Raw genomic sequence first — 27,608 nt, forward strand, 5'->3', positions numbered from 1 at the left:
CACAAAACCGGTCATAACAGTCCATTTTTATTTATTCATATTTGTATATCATCTGAATGCTGAATAAATAAGCTTTTAATTATAAGCTGACGTATGGTTTGTTAGGATAGGACAATATTTGGCCGAGATACAACTGAGTGTGCAAAAAAATAAAAAAATAAAATCGCCTTAAAAGTTGTACAAATTATGTCATTAGCAATGCATATTATTACTAATCAAAAAAATAAGTTTTGATATATTTACGGTAGGAGATTTACAAAATAGCTATCTTCATGTAACATGAACTTTACTTAATATAATGATTTTTGGCATAAAGAAAAATCGATCATTTTGACCCGTACATTGTATTGTTGGCTATTCCTTCAAATATATCAGTGCTACTTATGACTGCTTTTCTGCATTTTGTGGTCCAAATGATCGATTTTTTTTATGCAAAAAATCTTTAAAAAGTAAAGATGGTGTTCCATAAAGAAATGTTGTAAATGCCCTACTATAAATATATAAAAGCTTAATTTTTGATAAGTAATATGCATTGCTAAGAACCTAAATTGGACAACTTTAAAGGCGATTTTCTCAATTATTATTATTTATTTTTATTTTTTTGCACCCTCAGATTCTAACAAACCATACATCAATGGGAAGATTATTTATTCAGCATTCAGGTGATATATAAATGGCGATTTAAAAAATTGGACCCTGTGGTCCAGGGGCACATTTATGTTTTGTCGAACCTCCTCAGCGATTGATTCACAAACCCGAGTCAGCTCGACTGAATCATTTAAAATATCGGTTCGAACGAACGATTCGTTAGTGAATCGGACATCACTTGTCTGATGCACTGAAACTCCCCGGGAGAGACCGAGGGTGGAAGATGGCGGCCACTGACCGTTCCCGGTCCGAAGCGGCGAAGCAGCGGCGGCAGGATCAGCTGCAGCGGTGGCAGGGCTCGGAGACAGACCGGACCGGACCGGAGGCGAGGAGCCAGGGCCCCGCTCCCGGAAACCGACGGGCCAGAGTGCGCTTCGCCCAGGGAGCGGTGTTCATGGCCGCCTGCTCCGCCGGAGACCGGGAGGAGGTGGCGGAGCTCCTGCGACAGGGAGCTGATATCAACCACGCCAATGTAGACGGTCTAACGGCGCTGCATCAGGTAACCGGAGCGTGTTTGCGTGTTCACACTAAAGTGTGACTCGGTTTGGAAACTTTGGCCAAAGTTCACTAACTTTTCTCGGCGCCGTTCTCAACTTGTGGGTCGGTGACAACCAAGATGATAAACAAGAGAAAACTCTTAAACACCTTGTTTATATCGGCCTGAAAAGTTATCTTTGTGTTCAAGTTAATGTAAAAAAAGAATTCCACTGCTTTATGTAAAAAAATAAAAAAAAAAATAAAATAAATAAATATGACGTTTAATAATGTAAATGATGGAAGCATCAAGTAAAAAGTAGTGAAATAGCTACTGAATGGGTGTGTAGAGTTTAATTATTGTTTTTAACTTTATTTGAATCAAGTACCTTTTAAAGGTTACTCAGTTTGTGACCCAAGCAAAAGATGGATTTTCGTAAAAAAGTTATTATATGTGATATTATTAAAAAGGGGTCTTATATGTTTTAGGGGTTTGTTGTTAATGTTACTTGACCAAAAAAAAGTAACATAAAAAAAAACCAAACTATTTCTGCCAATTTTTGTGTGTGTGTGTGTGTTTGTTTTAATTTAAAAGTAATTTTTTCTTCGACCATTTACACTACCGAGACAATTGTGACTTTTAACCTCACGCTTCTGAGTTTCTCACAATTTATATAAAATATAAATATTTCCAATTCTTAGATGGAAAAATCTGATTTGTGATATATAAACTCACAATTGTGATGACACAAGTCAAAATTGTGAGATAAAAAGTCTAAGCAACTTTTTTTAAACAAAACAAACAAACAAAAACAGAATTGGGAGATTTAATCTCAGAATTCAAAGAATAGTATCAGAATTGGGAGATAAACTTGGAATTGTAAGATGTCAATGCAAGAGTTAAATTTTATTTTTTTTAGAATTCTGAGTTTTTTTCTGAAATTCTGAGTTTTTTTTCCCAGAATTCCGAGTTTACGTAGAGAATTCGTAATTCTCTGTTTAAGTTGCAGTTATCTTATTTTTACAGATTTATTCCCCGGCTGAAACAGGCTTTCATACTGTACATTTTTGACGTCAAGCTGCACAAAAAATAACAAAATTACTTAAATTCACAAATTAAAACATATAAATTGTAGAAAAGGTGTATTCGCGCAAATATTTGTATAATTCGAAGTATATTTTTGATCATAGTAGATCCTGACAAAAAAAAAAAGAGCATCACTGATCTATATACAATATATAAAAAATGCGAAAAATTATTATTTGGTTTAACTAGTTAATTTTAGCAGATGTAATAAAGTTCTGGTTTAAACCTAAAATGACTTTGAAACTTTTAAGTCTAGAATCGATTTGGCTGTTTTAGGCCTGATGCTGAATGCTGTGTGTGTGCTATTATAATATGACAAAATGTATTTCCAGTGTTCTTGTTTTGCACGAAGGCCAGTTGTTGGTTTGTCATGCTGGCATGGTTTTGGTTCTGGACTAGTTGTGTTCCTCTGGCACAGATGAATCTGGACTCTGTGTAGTTGTTGGCAGTACCAGGGTTGCTGTCGTTGTTTTAATGCTGTCCAGCGAGTGTCTTGGGCCCGTCACGAGTCACGTTAAACGCTTCTGACTCCACCGTACCAGCATCCAGACTGAACTGGCATAGCAAGACTTTCCTCATGTCTTCTGAGCTGTTTCAGAGAATGGCTGGAATTCAAGCCGGCCTCTTTTCATTCGCTGTTTGTTTTTTTCCTCTCAGCTGTGTATGTTTTTTTTTTTTTAATGATATGTTTAGGAGTGGTTATTTTCGGCATTTGTTGTTTCAGCCTTGTGTTTCGACAGTAAAGTTTTCTTCAGAAACCAGCTTAATCCTGATATAGAGCTTTACATGAGGGAAAAAGTCTGTTTTGGTAAAAAATGATAGTATGCTTGAGGTAATTATGTGTCTGCTTGAATCTATTATCACAAGCTTCTGTTGAAGAGAGAGAGCCACTCAAAAACAGCCGAAGGTTTTGCTCAAATCCAGTGCATGCTTTTTTTGATTCATACAGGTGGTCATGTGGTTACATGGCGAGAGCAGCTATTGGCTAACGCTCAGCTGATGTTCGTAGGAAGCTCAGATTGAAGTTTCACCAGTTTTCTGAAGTTCTGTGGAACGCAGGCTTTGAGTCTCACGTGAGCTCTTCAAAGTGAAATTAGTCACCTGTGTACCACGCATTCTCTAATCTATAAATCATATTTCTATGGAAGCCTGTTTCTGTTACTGGATATAAAAATAAAACGGCAATGACGATTTTTTTTTGTCTCACAATGTAGAATAGAAGGTCAGTTTCTGACCTTTTTTTTCCAGAATCTTACTTTATATCTCAGAATTGTTGGTTATAACTTAAAATCTTTCCTCATTTGTAAATCGCTTTGGATTAAAGCATCTGCTAAATGACTGAGATTGCAAGGAAGGAAAGTCCAAGTTGTAAGATAAAGGTTGCAGTTACATTTGTTCATTTATTCATTTACTCACAAACAAGCTTCGTGTTAAAATTATATAAATATAAAGCTCTTTTTTTAGGACATTAAGGATTTAGGACAGTGAACCCCTTACCAGTCACCCCCATTTTTTGGCATGGAGACAGAAATGACATACCCAAAATAAAAAGGTTTCTGCTCATGATTCTTTCTGATTAGATACATAATCAACATTTGTTCACAAAGCTGACACCTCAAAGTTTACTGTTCAGGAATTAGAATCACTCAGACTGTTATGATAATAGAGTTATATAAGCTCAAACATAAAAATATTTATAAAATATATATTTTTTAAATGTATTAAAAAATTGTTGATGTAGGATATGAGTTAAGAAATACAGTGTAGCTAAAGCCACAAGTCTACCAATGCTTCATTGGAAATTTCATAATCTAATCTGTAAAACTGTGAATTTTATGAAATATTTTGTATGTTTGTAGAGAAGGCTAATCTGATTGCTTTATGGCACTTGAATTACAATAATTTTAACAATGAGTTGTAAATATTTTCATTTTTATCTGTAATATATAATTAATGTGTAATCTAAAAGCTGGCTATTTATATGTATGTATAAATTTAAATTAAGACATAATTAAGAAATATATAATGAATTATAAATACTGAAGGTTTTGTGTGTGTGTGTTATTTAATTATGTTTGAAGAAAAAGTGTGTGAATTAAATGATATATATTTGTTAATTCGCAAAAACAGTTAACTCCATTTTTAACAATTTTCAAAAATGATGTTATTTAAAAGTTAAAATGTAAATCAAAAGTTATTTTGATTAAAAAAAGACTAAAAATACAGCTAACACAAAAACATGATAACATAAAACTTATACAAAAAAAGTTATACACTCTTCATATATGTATATAATATATGTATATAATATATGTATATAATATATATATATATATATATATATATATATATATAATATAGTTTTAACAAAGAAATATTGTCACTGTCTGAGTGTGTTTCTGTCCACGTATCTTAGTTTGAACTGTGTTGCCATGACATGAATATGCAGAAATTCATGAGAGCATAAAATAAAATCAAACTGATTGCTCACTGGGAACACACAGCGTGTGTGTGTGTGTGTGTGTGGCTCTGGACAAAATCAGTGTCACATCCTGTCAAAGACACAGTATTGGCCTCTACACACACACACACACACACACACACACACACACACCCACACATCTCCTCCGTCACAGATAGAGTTACAGCGATGGTTTACCTTCCAGTGGTCCTAAAGTAAACAGCCGTTCAGGTTCACAGATGGACAGGACGGAGGACTGTGAGCAGATCTTCTCTTAAAGGTTTCTCAGAAGAAACTGCAGCTTGAGTCAGTCCTCTGCATTATATATATCTTATTTATGTATTTTGTATGTCTCAGCAAGGCAATTGTTATTATTTTCAAATGTATCATAATTTATGGAAATTGTGGCTTTGTTGCTATAAAGAACACTGTATAGCCAACTGAATTACCATATTAGATTTTAAAGTATACCATTATTAATAAATTTATTATACCATTATTTTTATACCATATTAACGTATTTTGGAAAGTTTGGACGCTGTTTGTCCTGGCTCATATTCACATTCATTTTTCCTAAATACTGTTTGGTTAGTACATCTTGCTAATTTTATCATGTTGCTTATATTTTATTAAGTTAAATGAATTATTATTAGTTATTATTTAAATTATTTTTATATTTATGTTCCTGTTAGCATGGATGCAAAAACATATCAGTTTTGAGAAGTAAATTATTATTTTCATGCTGTGGCTTCTGACCAATAAATGGTAGATATGTAAACATAAAATAAATCAAATAAAGGGTTAAACTTATCCTGTGATATTTTTGCTACACCTTTAAAGTTATCAATAGTTGTTGTATAAAGTGTTAGTAGATTGTATTTTCAGTTTTATTTTGGTATAATTATAGTGCTCTTTAATATTTTGGATCTGTTTTATCACTTTCATTTTAGTTTTAGTAATTTTGTTGTGTTTTTAGTTTTAAGTAGTTTTTAAAATATATTTTTGTCTATGTAGTTTTGTTATTCATTATTATTGCAGTTAATAAAAAAACTTTTTTAAACAAAACAAAGTAAAAATAAAGTTAAAAAAAAATCAGTTCTATTTCAAGTTATAAAAATGGTTTAAGTTAACTATAATTACTCTAGTACATTAATATGCATGTTTATATTTCGTGTTTATTTTAATAATCGTTGCGTGTGTGTTGATGCCCTGTCGCAGCTCATCTCAATCCCGGTCCTGTTGTCCTGTTGTTGCTCAGTAACAGGAATTAAATATAGTCAGAGCTCTTTAAGTTTTTCCATGCCTTCCATCCAAAGGCTTTCTCTCTCTGTCTTTCTCCAGTGAGCGCATGGAAAACATTCTTCATGCAGTACAAGCGGCTGTTGTCATAGGCAAAGGCCAGTCGCTATCTGAGTCACACACACACACTCATTCAGTGACCCCATCAAGAACTTCACACCTTCTCCATACAGAGGTTTCCCAGTGTTCCTCAGAAACCCACACAAACACGCACAATGAGGAAGGAGTCAGGAACAGAGCGGCCTTCTGTTCTCCTGCACACAGAGAGCAGAGCGAGTGCAGTGTACGTGGAGATTTCTATAGGCACTCCTCTGGGAGCCGCTCGCTTTGGCTGTTAAGCCTTTTTCCCCTGTCATGCCTGAAAACACTCGTTTTATCAGTGGTAAAATCACTGTAACGTGGCCTGTCTGCTGTTTTCAGTGGCATATAATGTCTGCGGATTCTAAACAATGTACAAACTGCACTACAATAACAAACAGTGTTTTAGTTACGTAGATATCATTAGATATGATAGCTATATAAATCAAACTATAATTAAAAAGTGGCCTCTTAAATAGCTTGAATGTTTATGGCTACTTCTTGTTAGTGACTTTATATTTATACACTACTGTTTAAAAGTTTGTGATTTAAAAGAAGTCTTTTCTGCTCATTAAGGCTGCATTTGTGTGCTCAAAAATTCATTAAAAACAGTTATATTGTGCAATGGTATTACAATTTAAAATAGCTGTTTTATATGTGAATATAGTTTAAAATGTAATTTATTTCTGTGATGCAATGCTGTATTTTCAGCATCATTACTCCAGTCTTCAGTGTCACATGATCCTTCAGAAGTCATTCTGATATGCTGCTCATGAAATATTTCTCATTAATATAAATGTTGAAAATAGCTGAATAATATTTTTTGCGGAAACAGTGATGCAAGGTTTTTCCAGCCAACAGCATTTATTTGAAATTTTTTGTTGTTTTATGAATGTCTTTACTATTACATTTGATCAGTTTAATGAGCCCTTCCTGAATAAAAATCGAACATTAGAATTATATGTAATTATATGGTTATATGTATTTCTTTCTTTCTTAGCCTATTATTTTTTTGCATTACTTATTTAACTTACTGACTTTATTAGCTTTACATAGTTACTTAATAAATTCTGCATACTTTACTTACTCAGGTCAGGTTGACCATTCAGTTAATCACTTTACTTCGTTTGAGTGAGTGAGTGACGTGACATTCAGCCAAGTATGGTGACCCATACTCAGAATTTGTGCTCTGCATTTAACCCATCCGAAGTGCACACACACAGAGCAGTGAACACACACACACACTGTGAACACACACCCGGAGCAGTGGGCAGCCAATTATGCTGCAGCGCCCGGGGAGCAGTTGGGGGTTCGGTGCCTTGCTCAAGGGCACCTAAAGGCCAATTTATACTTCTGCGTCGAGGGTACGCCGTAGTGTACGTCGTAGGCTACGCACGTAGGTGACGCCGTCGTGAGCATTTATACTTCTGCGTTATGTCTGCGTTGCTCTGCAGTTGCACCGCCGAAACGCTAGTTGGCGGGGGCGGGTTTTAATGTTCCACTGTGTTTAGATTCCGACGTTGGAGGAAATCTCTCTCCACGAATTCGCTGCCATCTGGCAGTCTTTGTATTCTGCAGAAGACGAGTCATACAGATGGCTGTATTTCCGCACTTCTTCAACTAATCGCTCGGTCACTTGGTCCATTTCCATTTTCTTCACTGAACTTTCACCTGAACTTCTGAATTTAAAAATGGCGGGCGGTGCAGAAGAACACGCCGGAAATGCGTAGCCGGAAATGCGATGCTACCAAGCCGACCAATCACAGATCTTGCGGTCCGCGTCGCCGCGACGCGTAGTTACATTTTTGAGGAGGTGCGCGTCAGGGTACGGCGAAGGGTACGACGTATGGTACACGTCAATGCGTATGCTACGCCGTACCTTCTACGCGCACCCGACGCAGAAGTATAAATTGGCCTTAAGTCATGGTATTGAGGGTGGAGAGAGAACTGTACATGCACTCCCCCCACCTACAATTCCTGCCGGCCCAAGACTCGAACTCACAACCCTTCAATTGAGAGTCCGACTCTCTAACCATTAGGCCATGACTTCCCCTTCATGACTTAGTTACTTTACTTACTAACCTGCTTCAGGTTGACTATTCAGTTACTCACTTTAATTAGTTGCTTTACTTACTAACCTGGGTCAGGTTGACCTTTCAGTTACTCACTTTAATTACTTTACTTACTAACTCGGGTCAGGTTGACTATTCAGTTACTCACTTTAATTAGTTACTTTACTTATCTTAGTTACTTACTAACCTGGGTCAGGTTGACCTTTCAGTTACTCACTTTAATTACTTTACTTACTAACTCGGGTCAGGTTGACTATTCAGTTACTCACTTTAATTATTTACTTTACTTATCTTAGTTACTTACTAACCTGGGTCAGTTTGACCAATCAGTTACTCACTTTACTTAGTTACTTTACTTATCTTAGTTACTTTACTTACTAACCTGCTTCAGGTTGACTATTCAGTTACTCACTTTAGTTAGTTACTTTACTTCTCTTAGTTACTTTACTTATCTTAGTTACTTTACTTACTAACCTGGGTCAGGTTGACCAATCAGTTACTCACTTTACTTAGTTACTTTACTTACTAACCTGCTTCAGGTTGACTATTCAGTTACTGACTTTAATTAGTTGCTTTACTTACTAACTCGGGCCAGGTTGACTATTCAGTTACTCACTTTACTTAGTTACTTTACTTCTCTTAGTTACTTTACTTACTAACTCGGATCAGGTTGACTATTCAGTTACTCACTTTACTTAGTTACTTTACTTCTCTTAGTTACTTTACTTACTAACTCGGGCCAGGTTGACTATTCAGTTACTCACTTTACTTAGTTACTTTACTTCTCTTAGTTACTTTACTTACTAACTCGGATCAGGTTGACTATTCAGTTACTCACTTTACTTAGTTACTTTACTTCTCTTAGTTACTTTACTTACTAACTCGGGCCAGGTTGCCTATTCAGTTACTCACTTTACTTAGTTACTTTACTTACTAATTAAGGTCACTTACTTATGCCATGTTCCAGGCAACTCTTAACTTGTGTTTTTCCAACCTTCTAGCCGTGAAAGTGTACTGGAACAACATTCAAACCCATGGCTTCCCAAATTGAACTCGATGTGTTCTAGATCGATGCACTCCCAGTTCAGAGCTCTGACGTCACATAGCCCGCAAAACAACAATGGCAGCCCCTACGGATAATGTTAGCCACAGATGCAATGTTTATGCAAGTGATACAGGGTAGAAATAGACTTTAGGACAATATAACGTTACAATAAAATTAATAATCTAGCTACAATTTCTTGTGCTCAAGCAGTTTGGCGTAACTGGAACGCTACAAAATCATGAGTCATGGTTTGAAGTCGTGATTTACGAGCTCAAAAACCTGCCTGGAACACAGAATTAATTCACTTAATTAGTCACTTACTTTACTTACTAACTCAGGTCATATAATTGCTTAATTTACTTAAGTCATTAATTTAATTAAGTAAGGTATGACTTAATTTAGGTAAGTCATTTCCTTACCTTACATAGTTTCTTTACTTACTAACTCAGGTCAGTTTACCGTCCAGTTAACAAACTTGAACAGAAAAAATGCACTAAATATAACAATCAAAACAACTTCATTTATTTAATAAAACTTTATGTAACTATATTTATAATCCGCAGCAGAGTTGGTGGATTCGGACTGCAGTTATGTTGAACTCGGTTGAACTTTTACTCGAACTTGACGGATTCGGACATTTTGGACTCAATAACTTTTCTGAGTGCAGACTGATCCACATCATATGTAGCATGAAAGATAAATAATTAAATAAAGTAAAAAAAATTATAATTAAAACGAATAAATGTCTCCCATACTCAGTTGGTTTAGAACTACGACTCTATACTAGGACTCGAACATTACTCAGCAGTACTTGACAAACAGTATTCATTGTGCATTAAATTATGACTTGAATAAATCAGTGAATCTTTTTTATTCTTCATTGAAATTAACTGTTTTGTTATAAAGTGCTGTTGTAGTGTTCAGTCATGCTACACCGCTGCCGACAAAATAGCTTGTTATTGGAAAAGCTACACTTTTTTTAATCACATGAACTACAGTTAAACAATGCAGTTAAGTTAGTAATTTGGCTGCTTTTAGGATGTTACTCCTCAACACTGATTACAACCTGCACATGTACAGTATGTGTACAGTAACACATCCATCATGTTAACGCTTCGCTGACTAATTATTGTTTTGCCTGCAGCCAGTGGCAGCTGTGTCTGACAACTCTAGGGACATGAAAACACAGATTTCCCATGATGCAACACGACACTGGCACCAGCAGTGTTGTAAAGATGATGTCAGTAGGAAGGTCATGATGATTGTCAGTAGAGTTATTCAGACGGAGCGCTCAGCTGATAAGAGTCATGCATCACTTCATGTGTAATTGAAGATCAAAGGATAAGGGCAGTGTCTTACGCTTGAAAAATGCATGTACAGTCTTAATGATGAATGATTTATGCATTAAGGTTATTATTATACTAAAACAATACAAGTAAATCTGTTACTTAAAATAAATTAAACCTTAAACATAGCTAGTTGTCATTTGATGTACTAAAATTACTCAAATTCTAATTAATAAAAAAAATATATAGACATATATAAAAACAACAAAATATTTAAACTTTAAATGAAAAACAAAAAACAAAAAGTGAAATAAAAAAGAATGCACGAAATATTAATAAAAATAGTAACTCGATGTTACTAAAATGCGCAGTGGGATGCACAATATATAAGTATCAGCCGATATTAGCATGATACTTTTAATTATTTTATAACATTTTTTTCATTATTTTTAATATTGTTTATGAACTGTGTATGTGTTTGAGCCATATTTAAAATTGTTTTCATTACTAAAAATTTAGCAAACATTTTTGTAGTTTTGTTAGTTATTTTATTTTATTTGGACATATAGTTTTTTATTAAGTTTTAGTTATTTTAATACTTCAACTTAAAGTATGAAATGAGAAATGTTGCTTTGGCAAATAACTGAAATAAAACCAGTTTTTTATATTTGTTAGTTTTAGTTTTAGTTAACGACAAAAGCCCTAGTCCAAACAACAATAATTTGTATCATATTGATTATCAGCCGTAACAAAATTTCTAAATTTTGATTAAAATTGAGTTTTGGTCAGAATTTCTCTTTGTTATTATGCATGTTTATGTTGATTAAACACATTTTCTGGTTCTCTCCTCAGGCCTGTATTGATGAAAACGCAGATATGGTTGAGTTTCTGGTGGAGAGCGGCAGTGACGTGAACCGAGGAGACAACGAAGGCTGGACGCCCCTCCATGCCGCGGCCTCCTGCGGCTTCATCCAGATCACAAAGTCAGTAACGTAGTGAGCCAACTACCTACGACATGCTGCTGCCTTCTTAGATGCCTTGTGTCTGAAATTCATATTTTATTCAGAGTACTGATCACTTTAGCTAAATCTAATTAAAATGCATCTTGCAATCTTGTCAGATTCTATTGGAATCTATGAGTCATTGCAGCATTGTAATGTTTTTTTTTTCTCTCTACCTTGTGCAGGTACTTGATCGAACACGGCGCTCATGTGGGAGCGGTGAACAGTGAGGGAGAACTTCCTCTCGATGTGGCTACTGAGGACGTCATGGGAAGACTGCTTAAGGCAGAGATTAAAAAACAGGGTGAGAGATTCACACCCTAGATTAGAAAAAGGGAAAGATTATGGAATGAAAAAGGGAATTGTAGATAATAATCACAATAAAGGCAAAAAATACATATTAAAAAAAGTTAAATATTCGAATCCTAAATTAAAAGATAAAGCTTAAAGTTGATCTTTTTTTTTTTTAAATAAATATTTCTTGTTTTTCCTTTAAATTTCTGATATCGAATTGCAACATTTCTTTGCAAGATTCCCATTTGAACAAATACAGGTTCACATTATCTGTCTGAAAAGCTCCATCTGTCTGATCGTGACCTGCTGTGTTTGATCCTATTAAAACCTTAGTCTCACAGAAGCTCACTGTAGGTGTGTGTGTGTGTGTGTGTGTGTGTTTATAGGATGTTTGGTGTTAACAGTAACAGCATGTGAATTTCCCACATCAAGGACTTAATTAAAAACACTGGAGCTGCGCAGGGGTTTTATAAACTTCCTCCTGCTGCTTGTTAGGTGTGATCGGTTTTGTGAACGTGGGTGTGTCTTTGTGTCCTGAAGAGAATAGTTCACCCAAAGGTGAAAATTTGCTAATAATTACTCATCCTGAGGCCATCCGAGATGTAGTTTGTTTCTTCATCAGAACAGATTGGGAGAAATTTAGCATTACATCAGTTGCTCACCAATGGATGCTCTGCAGTGAATGGGTGCCGTCAGAATGAGAGTCCAAACAGCTGATAAAAACATCACAATAATCCACACCACTCCAGTCCATCAGTTTAATGTCTTGTGAAGTGAAAAACTGTGTGTTTGTAATAAATCAATCAATCATCTGTGCATAATTCTCTCCTGATTCAGACAAGACAGATTTTTCACTAGAGGAAGCAATATTATAGATAGAGGACTTGCATTTAAGTTAAAACACCTTAAAATGATGGATTATTTCTTACAAACATGCAGCTTTTCACATCACAAGACATTAACTGATGGACTGTGGTGTGGTATGGATTATTGTGATGTGTTTATCTGCTGTTTGGACTCTCATTCTGACGGCACCCATTCACTGCAGAGCATCCAATGTTGAGCAAGTGATGTAATGCTACATTTCTCCAAATCTGACGAAGAAACAAACTCATCTACATCTTGTATTGTCCTGAGGGGGTGAGTAATCTTTCAGCAAATGTTCATTTTTGAGTGAACTACAACTTCAAGTCCTTATGAACAAACTGATCTTGAACAATAAAGTCTCACGGTCCCTTAAATGACCTGTAATATAAAACGTTATCAACTAAATGTAAAAAAATAAAAAGGCCTGTGCTGCCTGTCAAAGCATGATAATAGCTGTTTTTGAATGATCTTTCAGGTATAGATGTGGATCAGGCCAGGAGAGTTGAGGAGAGAGTGATGCTCCAGGATGCCATGGCCGTGTTGGCAGGAAGTGCCTTTCTGGTCCCTCATCTGAACACTCAGGCCACAGCGCTGCATGTCGCCGCTGCTAAAGGATACATCGAGGTCTTAAAGTGAGTGCGAGACACGTCACACTAAATGAGTATTACACTCTTTTGAGACATTTTCAAGAATCATGCATCTGTTTTTGGTAACACTTTATTTTACGGTGTCCTTGTTCCACGTTACATCTACTTACTATTATAATAACAATTAATTATGAATAATTACATGCCCTAATCCTAAACCTAACCATATAGTAAGTACATGTAGTTATTTGATCTTACATACAATATAATTACACTGTAACAAGGGCACCTTAAAAATAAGTGTAACCTGTTATTATTATTTTTTTTAGCTCTCCTTTCTAAGCATCTTTGTGTTTCTTTGCTCGTCAGGGTGCTGTTGAAGTGTGGGATAGATGTGGACAGTCGGGACAGTGATGGCTGGACGGCTTTTCACGCGGCGGCTCACTGGGGACAGGAAGAGGCCTGCATTCTGCTGGCTGAACACATGTGTGACATGAACGCTGTCAATAATGTGGTACGGGGGTCTATTATTACCCTAAACGGGTTTATTTTACCACTACGACAGGCTGAGTGGACATATAGTGCATACATTAAAAATGCTATAGTGTTTTTGAAACATACTATAGTGAAGTGTATTATACTGTATATATTTAAGTATTTACAACACTTTGTAAATGAAAGCTACAGCATACTGGAGTATGAACTATAGTGAACTGTAATAAATACTGTAGTATACTTTAGTCTTTACTACAGTAAACTGTAGTGTATCGTAGTAGAATATAACCTGTAGTATTACAGCATTGGGTAAAGTAATTTGTTTAGATTACTATAGTTGTTATATAAATATAAAATCTTGTGAGTAACCAGTTAGAGTCAAGTATTCGTTGTGTATTTGCGTGTCATAGGGACAAACTCCACTCGACGTAGCCGATGAGAACATCGCTGATAACTTGGAAGAACTGCAGAAGAAGCAGAACGCTGTAAGTTTTGCTTGTGTTTATGTCTGCTATCTTATCACCTCTTTGGTTTATGTTCTAAGAATGCTTTCACTCTGAGCAAAGGAGCAGATATCTTTGCTGAATGAAGATCCAAAAAACAGCAGTGTTTTTTCTGTGTGATATACGGAGCCAAAGTTGTCAAACACACCTCTGTTTGTACTTGACAGAACTGCGTGTTCAGTCTGAGGAGATTTCAAGGAAGTGTGTGCAGTTAAGGTTGAATGCATCAGTGGTGTTTTACATAGGACGTCAGTGTATGACACATTGTACCCATTGAGAGATGTCAGATTATCAGCATTAATGGCCCTATTAATGCCGATTTTATTGCTAGTTGCTAGTTTGACAGGAGAGTAATGAGTCATTTAAAAGAATTGAATCTCACAAGGTCACAACCTAGATCACACATGTATGTACAGTGTGTGTGTGTGTGTGTGTGTGTGTGTGTGTGTGTATGTATATATATATATATATATATATATATATTAGTTAGAAATACATTTTAGAATAAATAAATATAATAAATCTATATATTATAATATATTTTGAAAAAAAGAAATATATTTAAATTAGTGCTGTCAAATGATTAATCGCGATTAATCGCATCCAAAATAAACAGTTTTGTTTACATTATATGTGTGTGTTGTTTGTATATTATGTATATATATGAATGCACAACCATGCATGTATATATTTAAGAAAAACATGCAATGTATATATAATATAATATATTAATATATACACTAATATATATATGTATGTATGCATATGTGTGTATAGGCAAATGTGCTTCCATTTTTTTAATGCATAATATGATTTCTTCTTTTTTTATTTTGTTATGATCTGTATCTTGTCATATGATTAATTATCAAAGAAATGAATCTCACAAGTCACAATTGAGATTATTTAATTTTTCAAATAATAAAAAAATGCAAATATGCTTTATTTTCTTCATGCAGAATATAAATTATTTTATTTTATTTTGTTTTGATAAATGACTTATATTTTTGATAGTTCCTGAGAGATTTACCCTTATTTATGGTAAAAAAAAAAAAAAATCATTGATTTAATTGTATTGTGGAAAAAAAATAATAATAGAAAAAAAGCAAACAAATACTGGAATAAATAAACAATTATTATTATTAAAAAATATATTTTTAGTATATACATAAAAAAATAAAAATTTGCTTCATGCGGAATATAATTTCTTTTTTCTTTCTCTTGTGGTGATATATGACATTCTTGACTATTTCTGTCAGAATTTACCCTTATTCATGCTAAAATAAAAAGATGAGGTATAGTTATGGTTAAATTCTTTGTGAATTGATGTTGAATTGTTGTTTTTGTCTCCTAAAGATGCGTTCAGAGAGACAGAAGATCCAGACGGCCGTCATTGAGACCAGCCCACCTGTTTCCCTGGCTCCAACTCGCCCTCGCAGGTAACATCACATACAGAAACTGATTATACCGGACTGTCTATACTAAAAAATATACTACTAACATCACATACGGTTTCTGATTACGCATCACTTCCTGTGTAACAAAACCCAGATTGATTCCCTATCATTTCATAGTTGTTTTTCAGTACTGAAGGAAGTAAATCGTTGATTCAGAAACTGATTCATTATAGAATATTGTGAATGTTCAGTATATAGTGTTAGATCACATGACTTATTCTCCGCTCTCTTTGATTGGCTGATTTTAACGTAACCTACAGGACGTCCATCTCTCGTATGAGTAGTAGAGAGAAGATCACCCTGCATGAGCGAGAGAAACTTGCTCCGCCCACACTCCAGACTCCGCCCACAGAAGAGGACGAGGAGGAGTCGACGCGCACAGCCAGCCAATCCAAACCCTCCAGCAGCTCCAGTTCAGAGGAAGAGAGCGAATCAGAGAGTGACGCAGAGTCAGGTGACCAAACCCGCCCGTTTTTGTTCAAGAAATCAAAAATCACATGAGCTAACTGATGATTATTGTGTGTGTCTTTTCAGAAAAAGCAAAAACTCGAGAAATTATCAACAACTTGAACAACAAACGCAATGCAGCGCCCGCAGTGAGCTCTGTGACCAGCACTGCCCTTAACCAGGTTAAAAAGGTGAACAGAGAACTGCTAATCTTAAGATGCTTCAAAACTGTTCTTTTTATTTATTTTTTTGGCCAATTTTCAGAAAATTTTATTTCATTTTGAGCTTTTATATCCAGAAAGATTTGGCAAATTTGTGGCTTTCGATTTAAATTATTGATGTTTGTTTTCTGAATCCAGCTGCAGCACAAGTGTTTGACAGCTGTTTAACACAGTTTCTGTAGTACAAAGTGCTTATATATACTAAAATAGTCACAAATCAATTCATGTGGCCACTAACAGCCAATTCTGCAGCCAAAAAGTATTACTTGAGTGGCTGATGATAATACAATTATTTAATTGTATTATCAAATACAATTACAAATACAATATACAAATACTAATACAAAGTATTTTTAATGATATAATATAATGTGTGGTGTGTTTGCAGGCTGAACCCGTCCGGACCTCGGTGACAGAGGCTCCAGGTTCCTGGAGGACGTCTTTGCGTAAAGCAGGAAGTTCTGTGACTCTGGGCTCGGCCGGGGCCTCTGAGCCAGCCACTGAGGCCCCCAAGGGCCCCGAGACGAAACTGGGAATGTCACGCTCTGCATCCAGTCCCAGACTGAGCTCTGAATCTGACAATAAGGTAACATACACATACACTATATCTATACTGTATAAGTGTGCACAGGAATTCTATGTCACTGTAATTATATCAATAAATCTACTTCATATTATTATAGAAATGTTTTTCTCAATTTAATATTTAATGTATAAAATAACCGTGCGATAAGGCCTAATGTCGGACAATCCAGTAAAAACTATTTTTTTTTTTTACACTTTTTTTTTTTAAGAAGTTAAGTCTTTTATTCATCGAAGATGCATTAAGTTGATCAAAAGTGACAGTAAAGACATTTATAATGTTACAGAAGATTTCGATTTCACATAAATGCTGTTCTTTTGATTAATCGAAGAATCCTGGAAAATATTGAAAGTGCCCTAATATCATTCAGATATGTTAGAAAGGCTGGAGTAATGATGCTAAAAATTCAGCTTTGCATCACAGGAATAAACTACGTTTTTCAAATACATTTTATATATATTTAAATTGTAGTAATATTTCATAATATTACTGTTTTCACTGTAGTTTTTACTCCTTTTCTTTCAAATATATAATAAAAATAAATGTAAAAATATGTAACTTGGAACTCATTTCTAAAAAAGCAGTAAAAATGGTATCACAAAATAGATAACTGATTGCTCAGGTACTTTCATAACCAGCATGTTAATCAGAAAATGTATTATATTATACCTCAAAGTGATGTCATTTCCTGTGTTCAGGAGCCCAGGTTGGCCCGTGTTCAGCCCACTCCGTCCAGACGGCTTTTCAGCATCAGTGACACCAGCACTACCCCCGACAACTCCAGCAGGTGAGACACACAGGAAACACAAAGACTGTTTCCTGTTCTGAGTCTTCCAATGCTCATCCATCCTCTGTGTGTGTGTGTGTGTGTGTGTGTGTAGCTTGCTGAGCCGCAGCTCTTCATACACGCGCCGATTGAACAGCCACTTCAGTGCTGAAGTGTCGGCTCTGAACCCCTCGTTACCTCGCAGCTCGTCTTATGGAAGGAAACTTGACGACCCCTCAGTGACCTCTGGAACCACGACAACCTCTGGACTGAGTCGCTTCAGTAATCTAGTGGCTCAGAGGTGCGTGTCTCCCCCATCACGTGTGATTTGACCGTGTCTGTGTTGTATTTGTATGATCTGGTGTGTCTCTCGCAGGTCGGCTCAAGAAGAGGCCGAAAAGAAGGAGCCCGTCTCGAATTCTGTAACCACGACGAGCACTTCAGGCGAGACGGAGACCAAACAGAGACGCAAGTGAGTGTGTGATGATTTGCACACGACAGAGAGCTAATAAACCTCCATCCTGCCGGAAAAAACACCTCATACTAGCCTGAAGGGACTTTTGACCCATGTACTTTCTTAAAACACTGTGAATGATGTCTGTGTGTGTATATGTGTATGTATATATATATTAGTGGTGGGCATAGATTATTTTTTTTTATTCTAGATTAATCTCACTGTGATCTTGAAATTAATCTAGATTAATCTAGATTAAAATGGCTCATTCGAATTCTGCTGAAGGCATTCAGAATATGTGTGTTACCCAAATAAAATTGACAAACAGTAAGTCTTTGAGAAGGGGTTTATCAAGCAAGGTGGTTCATTAGAAAAGGGGCTCATCTCCTGTTTCCAAAATGCATCACAAAGTGCTTGAGAAAGCTGTAAACTAATTCCTCATTGCACAAGGTGCAAACAACCTTACGCCTGTTTCACACATACTCCGTCTGCAGTGCGTATGCGTTGCATATTTTTTTACGCACCCATGTTAATGGATTCCAGTTGCGTTCCAGGAGCGTTGCGTCTGCAGCAGTGCAGCGATCGTTTACGTACCGAGTAGCGGACTGCAAACGCGTCTTTCACATCTTTTTGTTTGTTCAAACTGCGATTTGTATTTGTTCGTTCAGGTGCAGGAGGGACTTCGAGGAGAACTTCGCAGAAGAGAGCTCGGTTCAGTGTCGCTGTCCGTGATACGCGGCTCTCTCTCTCTCTCTCTCGTGCGCACCGAACACTTTTCCGCGTCTTGTGTTTGGATGCTTTAATGTTTAAATCAACAAGCAGTAAGGCTTAAAAACACGTGAAAAAGATAAGCCTTCGTTACGATGCGCAGCAGTGGCCCGTCAACTGTCCAGAGCATCTTCTTAGGCTGGCCTCAGCCAGTCGGTCATATAAAATATCAAGGTGAAAGTCATTATAGCTATAGACCCAGCTCCCAACCCAACTTTGAAAATAGATTAACTGCGATATTTTTTTTTTATCGCCCGATAAGAGTCTCACGTTAACGCCGATAAAGGCCCACCACTAATATATATATATATATATATATATATATATGTGTGTGTGTGTGTGTGTGTATATATATGTATATGTACAGACCAAAAGTTTGGACACACTTTCTCATTCAAAGAGTTTTCTTTATTTTCATGACTATGAAAATTGTAGATTCACACTGAAGGCATCAAAACTATGAATTAACACATGTGGAATTATATACATAACAAAAAAGTGTGAAACAACTGAAAATATGTCATATTCTAGGTTCTTCAAAGTAGCCACCTTTTGCTTTGATTACTGCTTTGCACACTCTTGGCGTTCTCTTGATGAGCTTCAAGAGGTAGTCACCTGAAATGGTCTTCCAACAGTCTTGAAGGAGTTCCCCGAGAGATGCTTAGCACTTGTTGGTCCTTTTGCCTTCTGTCTGCGGTCCAGCTCACCCCTAAACCATCTCGATTGGGTTCAGGTCCGGTGACTGTGGAGGCCAGGTCATCTGGCGCAGCACCCCATCACTCTCCTTCTTGCTCAAATAGCCCTTGATGCCTTCAGTGTGACTCTACAATTTTCATAGTCATGAAAATAAAGAAATCTCTTTGAATGAGAAGGTGTGTCCAAACTTTTGGTCTGTACTGTACTGTATATATATATATATATATATATATATATATATATATATATATATATATATATATATATATATATATTAGTTATAAATATTTATCATTTATTTTTATATTTAATAGTGTTTACATAGTTTGATTTAATTTTAATTAAAACAAGAAAAGTTATTTATATTTAATACTAATTTATAATCAGTTTATATATAATAATATACATGTAAAATAATAGTATATTTTCAGCTCTAAATGGCTTGATCAAGGTCCAGCAGCTGGTTGTTTAACCCATCTAAAACAGTTTGGTCCAGCTACAAGCTAGTTTTTAGCTGTGTTTTCATTGTTTTAATTGGCTGAAGCTTGTGTTTATGTGTGTGTGCAGGTCCTATCTGACTCCAGTGCGTGATGAGGAAGCAGAAGCTCAGAGAAAAGCCCGATCCAGACACGCTCGTCAATCCAGACGCTCCACGCAGGTCAGCCTGGCCTCATGACTATTAAAAATCATATTCATTGATTGAAAAAAAAGTAAAAATCAAATAAAAAATATTACTTTGGCAATTTACTGAAATAGAAATACTGAAAAAAAAGTTATATGTCTATAATAATATATCAGTAATAAAGTAACACTGCTTTTCAACCAAACCACAAGTATTTTTTTTTTATGTAACATTTATTGACAGGTAAATCAGAAACCAGTGATATCACAATTGATCCAGCTATTAGTGCTTTCTCAGAGGTGCTGGGAGAAATAGGGTGATTTACATGTGGAATATGCATTCAACAGTCAGTGGGGGGTTTCTAAGGCTCTATGACCTTTAACCCTGAGCTCCGACCTTAACACAGGGCAAACAAGTGTAGAGCGGTTTTGTGTTTGTGCGCAGCTGGAGTCCAGACATCCCCGTGTGACTGTTCTGTTGTTTGCTCTTCAGGGTGTTACTCTCACAGACCTGCAGGAAGCGGAGAAGACAATGAAGACGGAAAACAAGGGGAAGGAGAACAAGAAAGAAGAGGAGGAGAAAGAAGGGAAGCAAAAGAAGGGAGAGGAAGGGGTGAGAAAGGTTGAGTTTAATCCAAATATCTTCATTTGTTCTGCACCAGTCAGAAATGTAAGGTTAAAGGTCAAGGGTGGCATTTTTGTTTTTGATGCTATAGTACTTTCTAAAACTGAATTGATGCCTGAAAAATAGCAGAGGAAGAGAATGTTTGGAAACAGTCATTACCTGTGTGTTTGTGTGTAAATATATGCATATATTTTGTGAAAAAATACAAATATATATATACAAAATACATTTTATATATTATTAATAATATTTATATATATGCAAAATACATAATTTCTGTATATTTATGTATCAACATTTATACATGCAATATACATTTATATATATATATATATATATATATATATATATATATATATATCAGTCCTTATTATTTACATATGTTAAATGAATAATAATATATTTATTTTTGCACAGGAAGTGAGCTGGCGGTCTCGTATTGCTAACCTCCAGAAGTCAGATTTGCTGGGGCTCACACACCCTCCTGGTGCTCCACGACCTGACAGACAGGGTGACCTTTCACCTTTGACCCTTATCACTGGAGTTCATGATACTACACTGGTGTGTTGATTCGTGTCATTCTCTGTAACACTGTTTCTGCGTTGTGTGTCAGATGCTGACAGCGAGGAGCGAGCGAGGGAGCGCAGGAGAGCCAGAGCTCGGAGGAGAGGGAAAACAGGAGAGGTGAGGAAGACGAGGGGGACTCGGGATTGAAGCAGGAGCTCAGAAATACAGAGCGGATTTAAGCATTTCCTTTTGTGTTTTCAGAGCGATGACAACGACCCCAGTGGAGAGGAGGAGAGTAGCAGTGGGCGGGACCCACAGGTCTGACCAATCAGCATGCACTTTTTTAAATGATTGACAGTCATAGGATTTTAATGAGGCGTGACAGTATACATGATCAGTGTAATATAAGTTTCTGCATGTGCTTATGGTTTCTTGCTGACGTGAAATATTTTGTTTTCCTCATGCAGACAGACAGACACACGAGCAGCAGGTACAAGTCTGACCTTTGAACTTTCACATTGTTTGGCGATGTCTGCGTCCTTCTCATTCTCTCTCGGGTTTTCCTTCCTCTCAGGTCTGATTCGGTCTTGAATGACTGTATTCTCACAAGGGGATCAGAGTCCAGAGACTTTAAGAAGGTGAGCAGGGGCGTGTGGTTTGGCTGATTGTGTTGGCTGGAGGTGTGTGTGTGTTTTATGTCTGTATCTGTGTATCTGTGTGTGTGTGTGTTTCAGTTGTTCGAGGAGATGTCCAGAGAGAACCGCCGTCTGCAGTCACAGTTATCAGACACACAGAGAACCATTTCACTGACCCGAGTGGAGCTGGAAAAGGCCACACAGGTGCGCACACACACACACACACACACACACGTCAGATTACTGTGATTGCAGTTTCAGAAATACTTTACTTATATACTTTTTTGTTATCTAGTAGGAAAATTAATACTTTTGATCTAGTATGTAAAAGCATATCCTGACATCCATGTTTCTATTTTTTTAAAGCAGAAAATTAAAAATTCACTAAATTATTTTTTTAAAGGTATCTCATTTCTTAATGCTTACTTTAATATTTGACACTAACAGTATTAAATATTAATGTAAGCATTCTGAAATTACAAAAAATACAAAGGTAATCAAATGTAAAATAAGACTGATAAAAATTAAAATATAAGTGAAGTCGCTAGACATTTCAATGCTGCTTTTAGAACTATTTTATATACTATTACTATGTAATATATATTACATATAATACAACTTAAGTTTAAGAATTGAATCATTTTAGTTGAAGCTTATTATATTTCTAGAAACGAAAATGTAAATATAATAACTAAAACTACCAAAATCATAAAAAAAATTATTCTGTACATTTTCGTTACTAAAAATAAAATAAACTTCAGCCAAAATAAAACATTGTAACACACTTAAGCTTATTTTATTTTTTTCTACGTTTCTCATTTTCATTTAGTTTGATACGATATACTGTACTAAAGTGAGTTAAACTGAAATAAAAATGAATAAAAACTTTATACTTATGATGTAGACACTTTTTAGGGAGAAAAAAAACTCACTTTTTGAAATATATGTTATATATATCAAGTAATGTCTAAACATTTATTATATCTTCATCTGTATATACATTTTTATTTAGAATTTGAATTTTTGTTTCAAACTCTGGTTGTATATTACTAATAAACATAGTAAAGGTAGAATTTATATATATATATATATATATATATATATATATATATGAATGACTACTGTAGAAACCCTAATATTGCTGCGTTTTTCTTTTAATATCAGTGTGATACCAAATAACAGTATAATTGACTCCTGTGTTTGTGTTTTTAACAGAGGCAGGAGAGATTCACGGACTGCACGGCTCTGTTGGAAATGGAGAAGAAAGTGAGTTTACAGAAGGAATGAAAAGCACATGGAAGAGACGTTTTCAATCTCATGATGTCACTTCACATGTTTGTTTTCTCTGCGTTTCAGGAGAAAAAAATGTTAGAGATGCGTGCCGCTGAGTTGGAAGAAGAGTTGAAGGTGAGAGCATGTGATCACGGAAATCTTGTTCTGATTGGCTCTCTTTCACTCAGTTCTGGATGCTGATTGGCTGAGAGGCTACTGAATGCATTAGGGCTGTCAACGAATATTCTAAATGCAAATATTTATTCGAATAGTTTAAAAAAAACGAATTTCGAAGGTGAAAATTAATATTCGAATAAAAAAAAAAAATGTGGAAAAAAAGGCCCGCGGTAGTAGAGGCGTGGTTGTCTGCTTTGCGAGTGGGCGCGCTAGCGCGCCTGAGGGTTCTAGGGACAGGTCACAGCCTCACAGGAGTCGCACTGTCTGGCACAGCATCACTGCTGAAAGTTGACGCGTCTTCATGGAAGATGCCAGCAAGTGCAGAGCCCAACTCGACCGCAGCAGAGAAAATGAGGTAAAATTGTTGACACGCGAGATAAAGTTGTATGCAAGCTATTTAAGATACAGTTAGCAGTTAGCATACCATTCGACCACTAGCAACATGAGGTCACATCTCAAAAATGTGCACCCAAATGAGCATGGCATAATGTGTGGAACTCCAGCTAAACAGTCACGTCTTGACACTTAACGTTACTTTGCATTGCTCGCCGCAAGCACTTTGTCTGCAACACGACAAGAGGCCATAACGGATAAAATCATTTCGTTCATTTGTAAGGACATGAGACCGATCAGTATCGCGGATGGGGCACGCTTCGGGGAGTTCTGTCAAGCAATGGATCCGAGGTTTGATTATTTATCGTTTCATGTCAAGGAAAAGTTCCATGTTTACCACAGCACAGCTCGCTCGGAGCATTCAATGTCAGTTCTATATGCTGTAAAACTTCAATTAATATTAATAATATTTGTTTCAATCACTGAATGAAGCCTGCTATATTTGGGACAACAGTCGTGACCTTAAATTGCTTGCACAAAAATGTGTTTGTTCATTTAAACCATTATGCGCAGAGAACGTGAGGGTGAGAGAGCGTGAGGTCTGCAGTCTTGGCCATTAGTTGATTTCCTTGTTTTTGTGTAGGTAATACGTTGTCATAAATGTTTAAACTTAAATAGACTATCTATACAAGTAGTTATGTCTCTTTGTATTATTTTTGCCTGTTATTGACGTAATGCGCGTCATTGACAACATGCGCAACCAGATGTTCGAATAGTTCGAATATTCGTGTATTTTTTAGAGGGAATATTCAAACGTCATATTTGAGCAATTTTGACAGCCCTAGAATGCATATATTAATACTTTATCCCCGAGAGCAGTTTAGCCAACACAAGTAAAACCAGTTTAACGAGGCATTTGTCTTTCACACTTACCAGGCATGACAAATATGATTAATCACACTTCTGCCATGTTAATGTGGGTTTAGTCACCTGGTTTCTATTTCTAGCTTTGCTCACAGTGAAATCTGATTGGTTCTGCTTCAGTATATTAATCAGTTATCATATAAAAAATTTATGTAAAAAATAATAATAATGTAGTGTATTAATTATTATTGTTAATATATATATTTTTTTATGTAATAGAAATAACTGACAGTCCCTGGTCAGTGGCCAATCAAAATAAAATAATCAAAAAAATAAATAATAATAATTTTTTTTTTAAGTATGTATATGAGTATGAATTATTTTTGTTAATAATAATTATTATTATTATTATTATTATTAAAATATAAAACATTATTATTTTTTTATTATTTACAATTTTATTAATAATACATCATTTACAGTCATTTGTAAGTGGTAAAATTTAATTAATTGTAAAACAAAAGTACTATATTAAGAGATGTTTTGTGAATTTTTATTAATATTGATTTTATTGATTAATTACAATTAATAATTGATAGTGCTTATCAGTGGCCAATCAAACTAAAATGTAAAACTAAAATAATATATCAAGTTACATATAATATATTGAATTGTATGGACTACAGTTTTTCGAGCTTGACCGCTCCTGTTCACTGTATTCTTACATCATTGGGAAAACAGCTGCTTGAACATTTTTCAAAACGTCATCTTTTGTATTTCCTGTTGGTTTGGAATGACATGGGGGCAGTATTTCTACTTTACTGTGAGCTGTCCCTTTAAAAGCCTCCTCTGACAGCTGTAAAGGACTGAGAAGAGTGTGTCTGTGGCACAGGTTTTAGGGGATCTGAGAGCGGACAACCAGAGGCTGAAGGACGAGAACGGCGCGCTCATCAGAGTCATCAGCAAACTCTCCAAATAGAGCGAGAGGATGAGCAGAAGACCGAGAGAGAGAAAGAGAAACAGTCCCACCCCGGCCCGACATCCTTCCCCAGAGCCAAAGAAGGGATGAGAGGAACAATGTCACTGTTTTATGACGGCTCTCAGTTAGCCGTGATCTTTTACCTTCCTGTGCGTGTGCTGTGTTTGAGCTTCATCCAGCTTCATCAGCGGAGCTTCATATTTCTCTCTCTCTATCTCTCTCTCTCACACACACACACACACACACACTCGTATAGGGACGCATGCACCATGCACATTCCCATAAGCGTGAGCACACACACATTTCACGAGTCTAAGGCAGCTGAAGTCTGCAGTATTTTTGCATCTTTGCACAAACACACGCATCCAAAATTGAGAGGTTCAACCCTAAACTCCATTAAAGGTGGTCTGAACATGTCACTCCAATCCATCGACTCCAGAAACCAGCGCGACAATCATTCGTCCAAAACACGCCAGTTATGCTATGCCTCATTTTTAAAGCGACACTTACGGCCAGCCATGAGGAAATGTCTGTTTTTGTGGTTTTTACCTTTGCTTGAATCATCTGTGCTCTCGGGATCTTCTGAAGCAAGGGCAAAAGCTTTGTTTATTTTGTAAATGTACAAATATTATGCATTTGAACTCATAACGCTATAAACTGTAACTTGATATCAGCTCCATTTTCTCCACGTGTTGTTTTTCTAATATATTGAATGAATGTTGGCACTTAATAAAATATGTGTGTTTGTAGACTAGTGCTTGTTTAGTTTTTTACATTTTGCTGTTTATTGTGTGAGGTGGCCGTTTGTGTTTTATTTGAGAATTAATTGACATAACTTACAATCCTTGGTTAGTGGACAGTCAAAGCACTGTAAAAGAAAAATATTGTTCATTTAAATTTGACAAAAAAAACCATATAAAACAAATAATATAATACTTAAAACTAACATATAAAACAAAAATAATAACTTTAATATTAATATAATTAACATAATTGACCCACTGATCAGTGGTCAAAATCTAAACTAAAGTATAAAATGTTAAAAGAACTATATTCATTTTATTAATTACTATTTTTCTACAAGTCGTTTGAGCTTTGGGTCAGTGCACTAATTAACATGAACAAAGTTTTCATATTCAGAATTTTTAGGCATGTACATTTGATTCAAACTGTACATTACAACAGCATATAATTGAGTCTCAACATTTATGTCAATAAAACATGTTTAAGTGTTTGTATTGAACATTTCTGGACATTATAAAGTATGTGCATTTGAAAGTTCGATTTTGCATTTACTGTATGTTCATATTCAGAAACTGATTACATGTAATCTGGATTAGGTAATTAAAAATAATTATAAATGACAAATTACTTGTAATTAAATTATAATACATTCTTAAATACGGTACTTTTTTATTGATTACACGATTACATACGATTAACACAATAGTAATCAATTGTTCGGAATTCATTGATCTCTATCATTTTTCGTTTTCATCTTTTCAGTTTTTCTTTTTAAGATCGCCTATAAACTTTTAGAAAATCTTCCAAGTTTGTGGATAAGTAAGACCATTTTTATGATTAATTATTAGCTTTACATAAATCCCATGAAATTCCTTCACAAAGCCCAGTTTGGGAAATCTTGACGTAATGTACTGTTTGATGCGCTTTATGTTGTTAATAACAACAAATGGAATATATTTTCATTCTCTTTGTATTTTTATTAGTACTGTCAAACGATTAATCACATCCAAAATAAGTTTTTGTTTACATAATAGGCTGTATGTGTGTACTGTGTATATTAATACACAGAATATACAGAGTACAGACATATAGCCTGTTATGTAAACAAAAACATTTTGGATGCGATTAATCGTGATTAATCGTTTGACAGGATCAATATGGTACAAGATTATCCTATTTCAATCAATGTGATGAATGAGTTGGGTCAAAAGTCATCTAAAAGTAGGATGATTATATTATCTAAAATGTGTAATCTGTTACTAACT

The 27,608-nt window shown here is 35.5% G+C and overlaps 1 protein-coding gene across 2 annotated transcripts; it reads left to right on the forward strand.

Moving 5' to 3' along the window:
• Positions 1-820: 820 nt before the first annotated feature.
• Positions 821-26,353, forward strand: zmp:0000001167 (protein phosphatase 1 regulatory subunit 12A). 2 transcript variants are annotated; one of them, XM_059536986.1, is made up of 24 exons: positions 821-1,147; positions 11,303-11,433; positions 11,637-11,755; positions 13,088-13,244; positions 13,569-13,713; positions 14,105-14,179; positions 15,551-15,633; positions 15,912-16,105; positions 16,186-16,289; positions 16,708-16,905; positions 17,601-17,689; positions 17,784-17,969; positions 18,045-18,140; positions 20,154-20,244; positions 20,701-20,820; positions 21,250-21,343; positions 21,446-21,516; positions 21,601-21,657; positions 21,807-21,829; positions 21,914-21,977; positions 22,074-22,178; positions 23,190-23,240; positions 23,331-23,381; positions 25,513-26,353. In XM_059536986.1, the coding sequence occupies exons 1-24, from the start codon at positions 872-874 to the stop codon at positions 25,597-25,599; spliced, it is 2,667 nt and encodes an 888-aa protein (XP_059392969.1). In that variant the 5' UTR covers positions 821-871; the 3' UTR covers positions 25,600-26,353. The 2 variants fall into 2 exon arrangements, with proteins under 2 accessions (XP_059392969.1, XP_059392970.1); XM_059536987.1 differs by lacking the exon at positions 23,331-23,381 and having other exon boundaries at positions 25,495-26,353.
• The last annotated feature ends 1,255 nt before the right edge of the window (positions 26,354-27,608 follow it).

Source organism: Carassius carassius, chromosome 43 (assembly GCF_963082965.1).
Source record: "Carassius carassius chromosome 43, fCarCar2.1, whole genome shotgun sequence".
Classification (NCBI taxonomy): domain Eukaryota; kingdom Metazoa; phylum Chordata; class Actinopteri; order Cypriniformes; family Cyprinidae; genus Carassius; species Carassius carassius.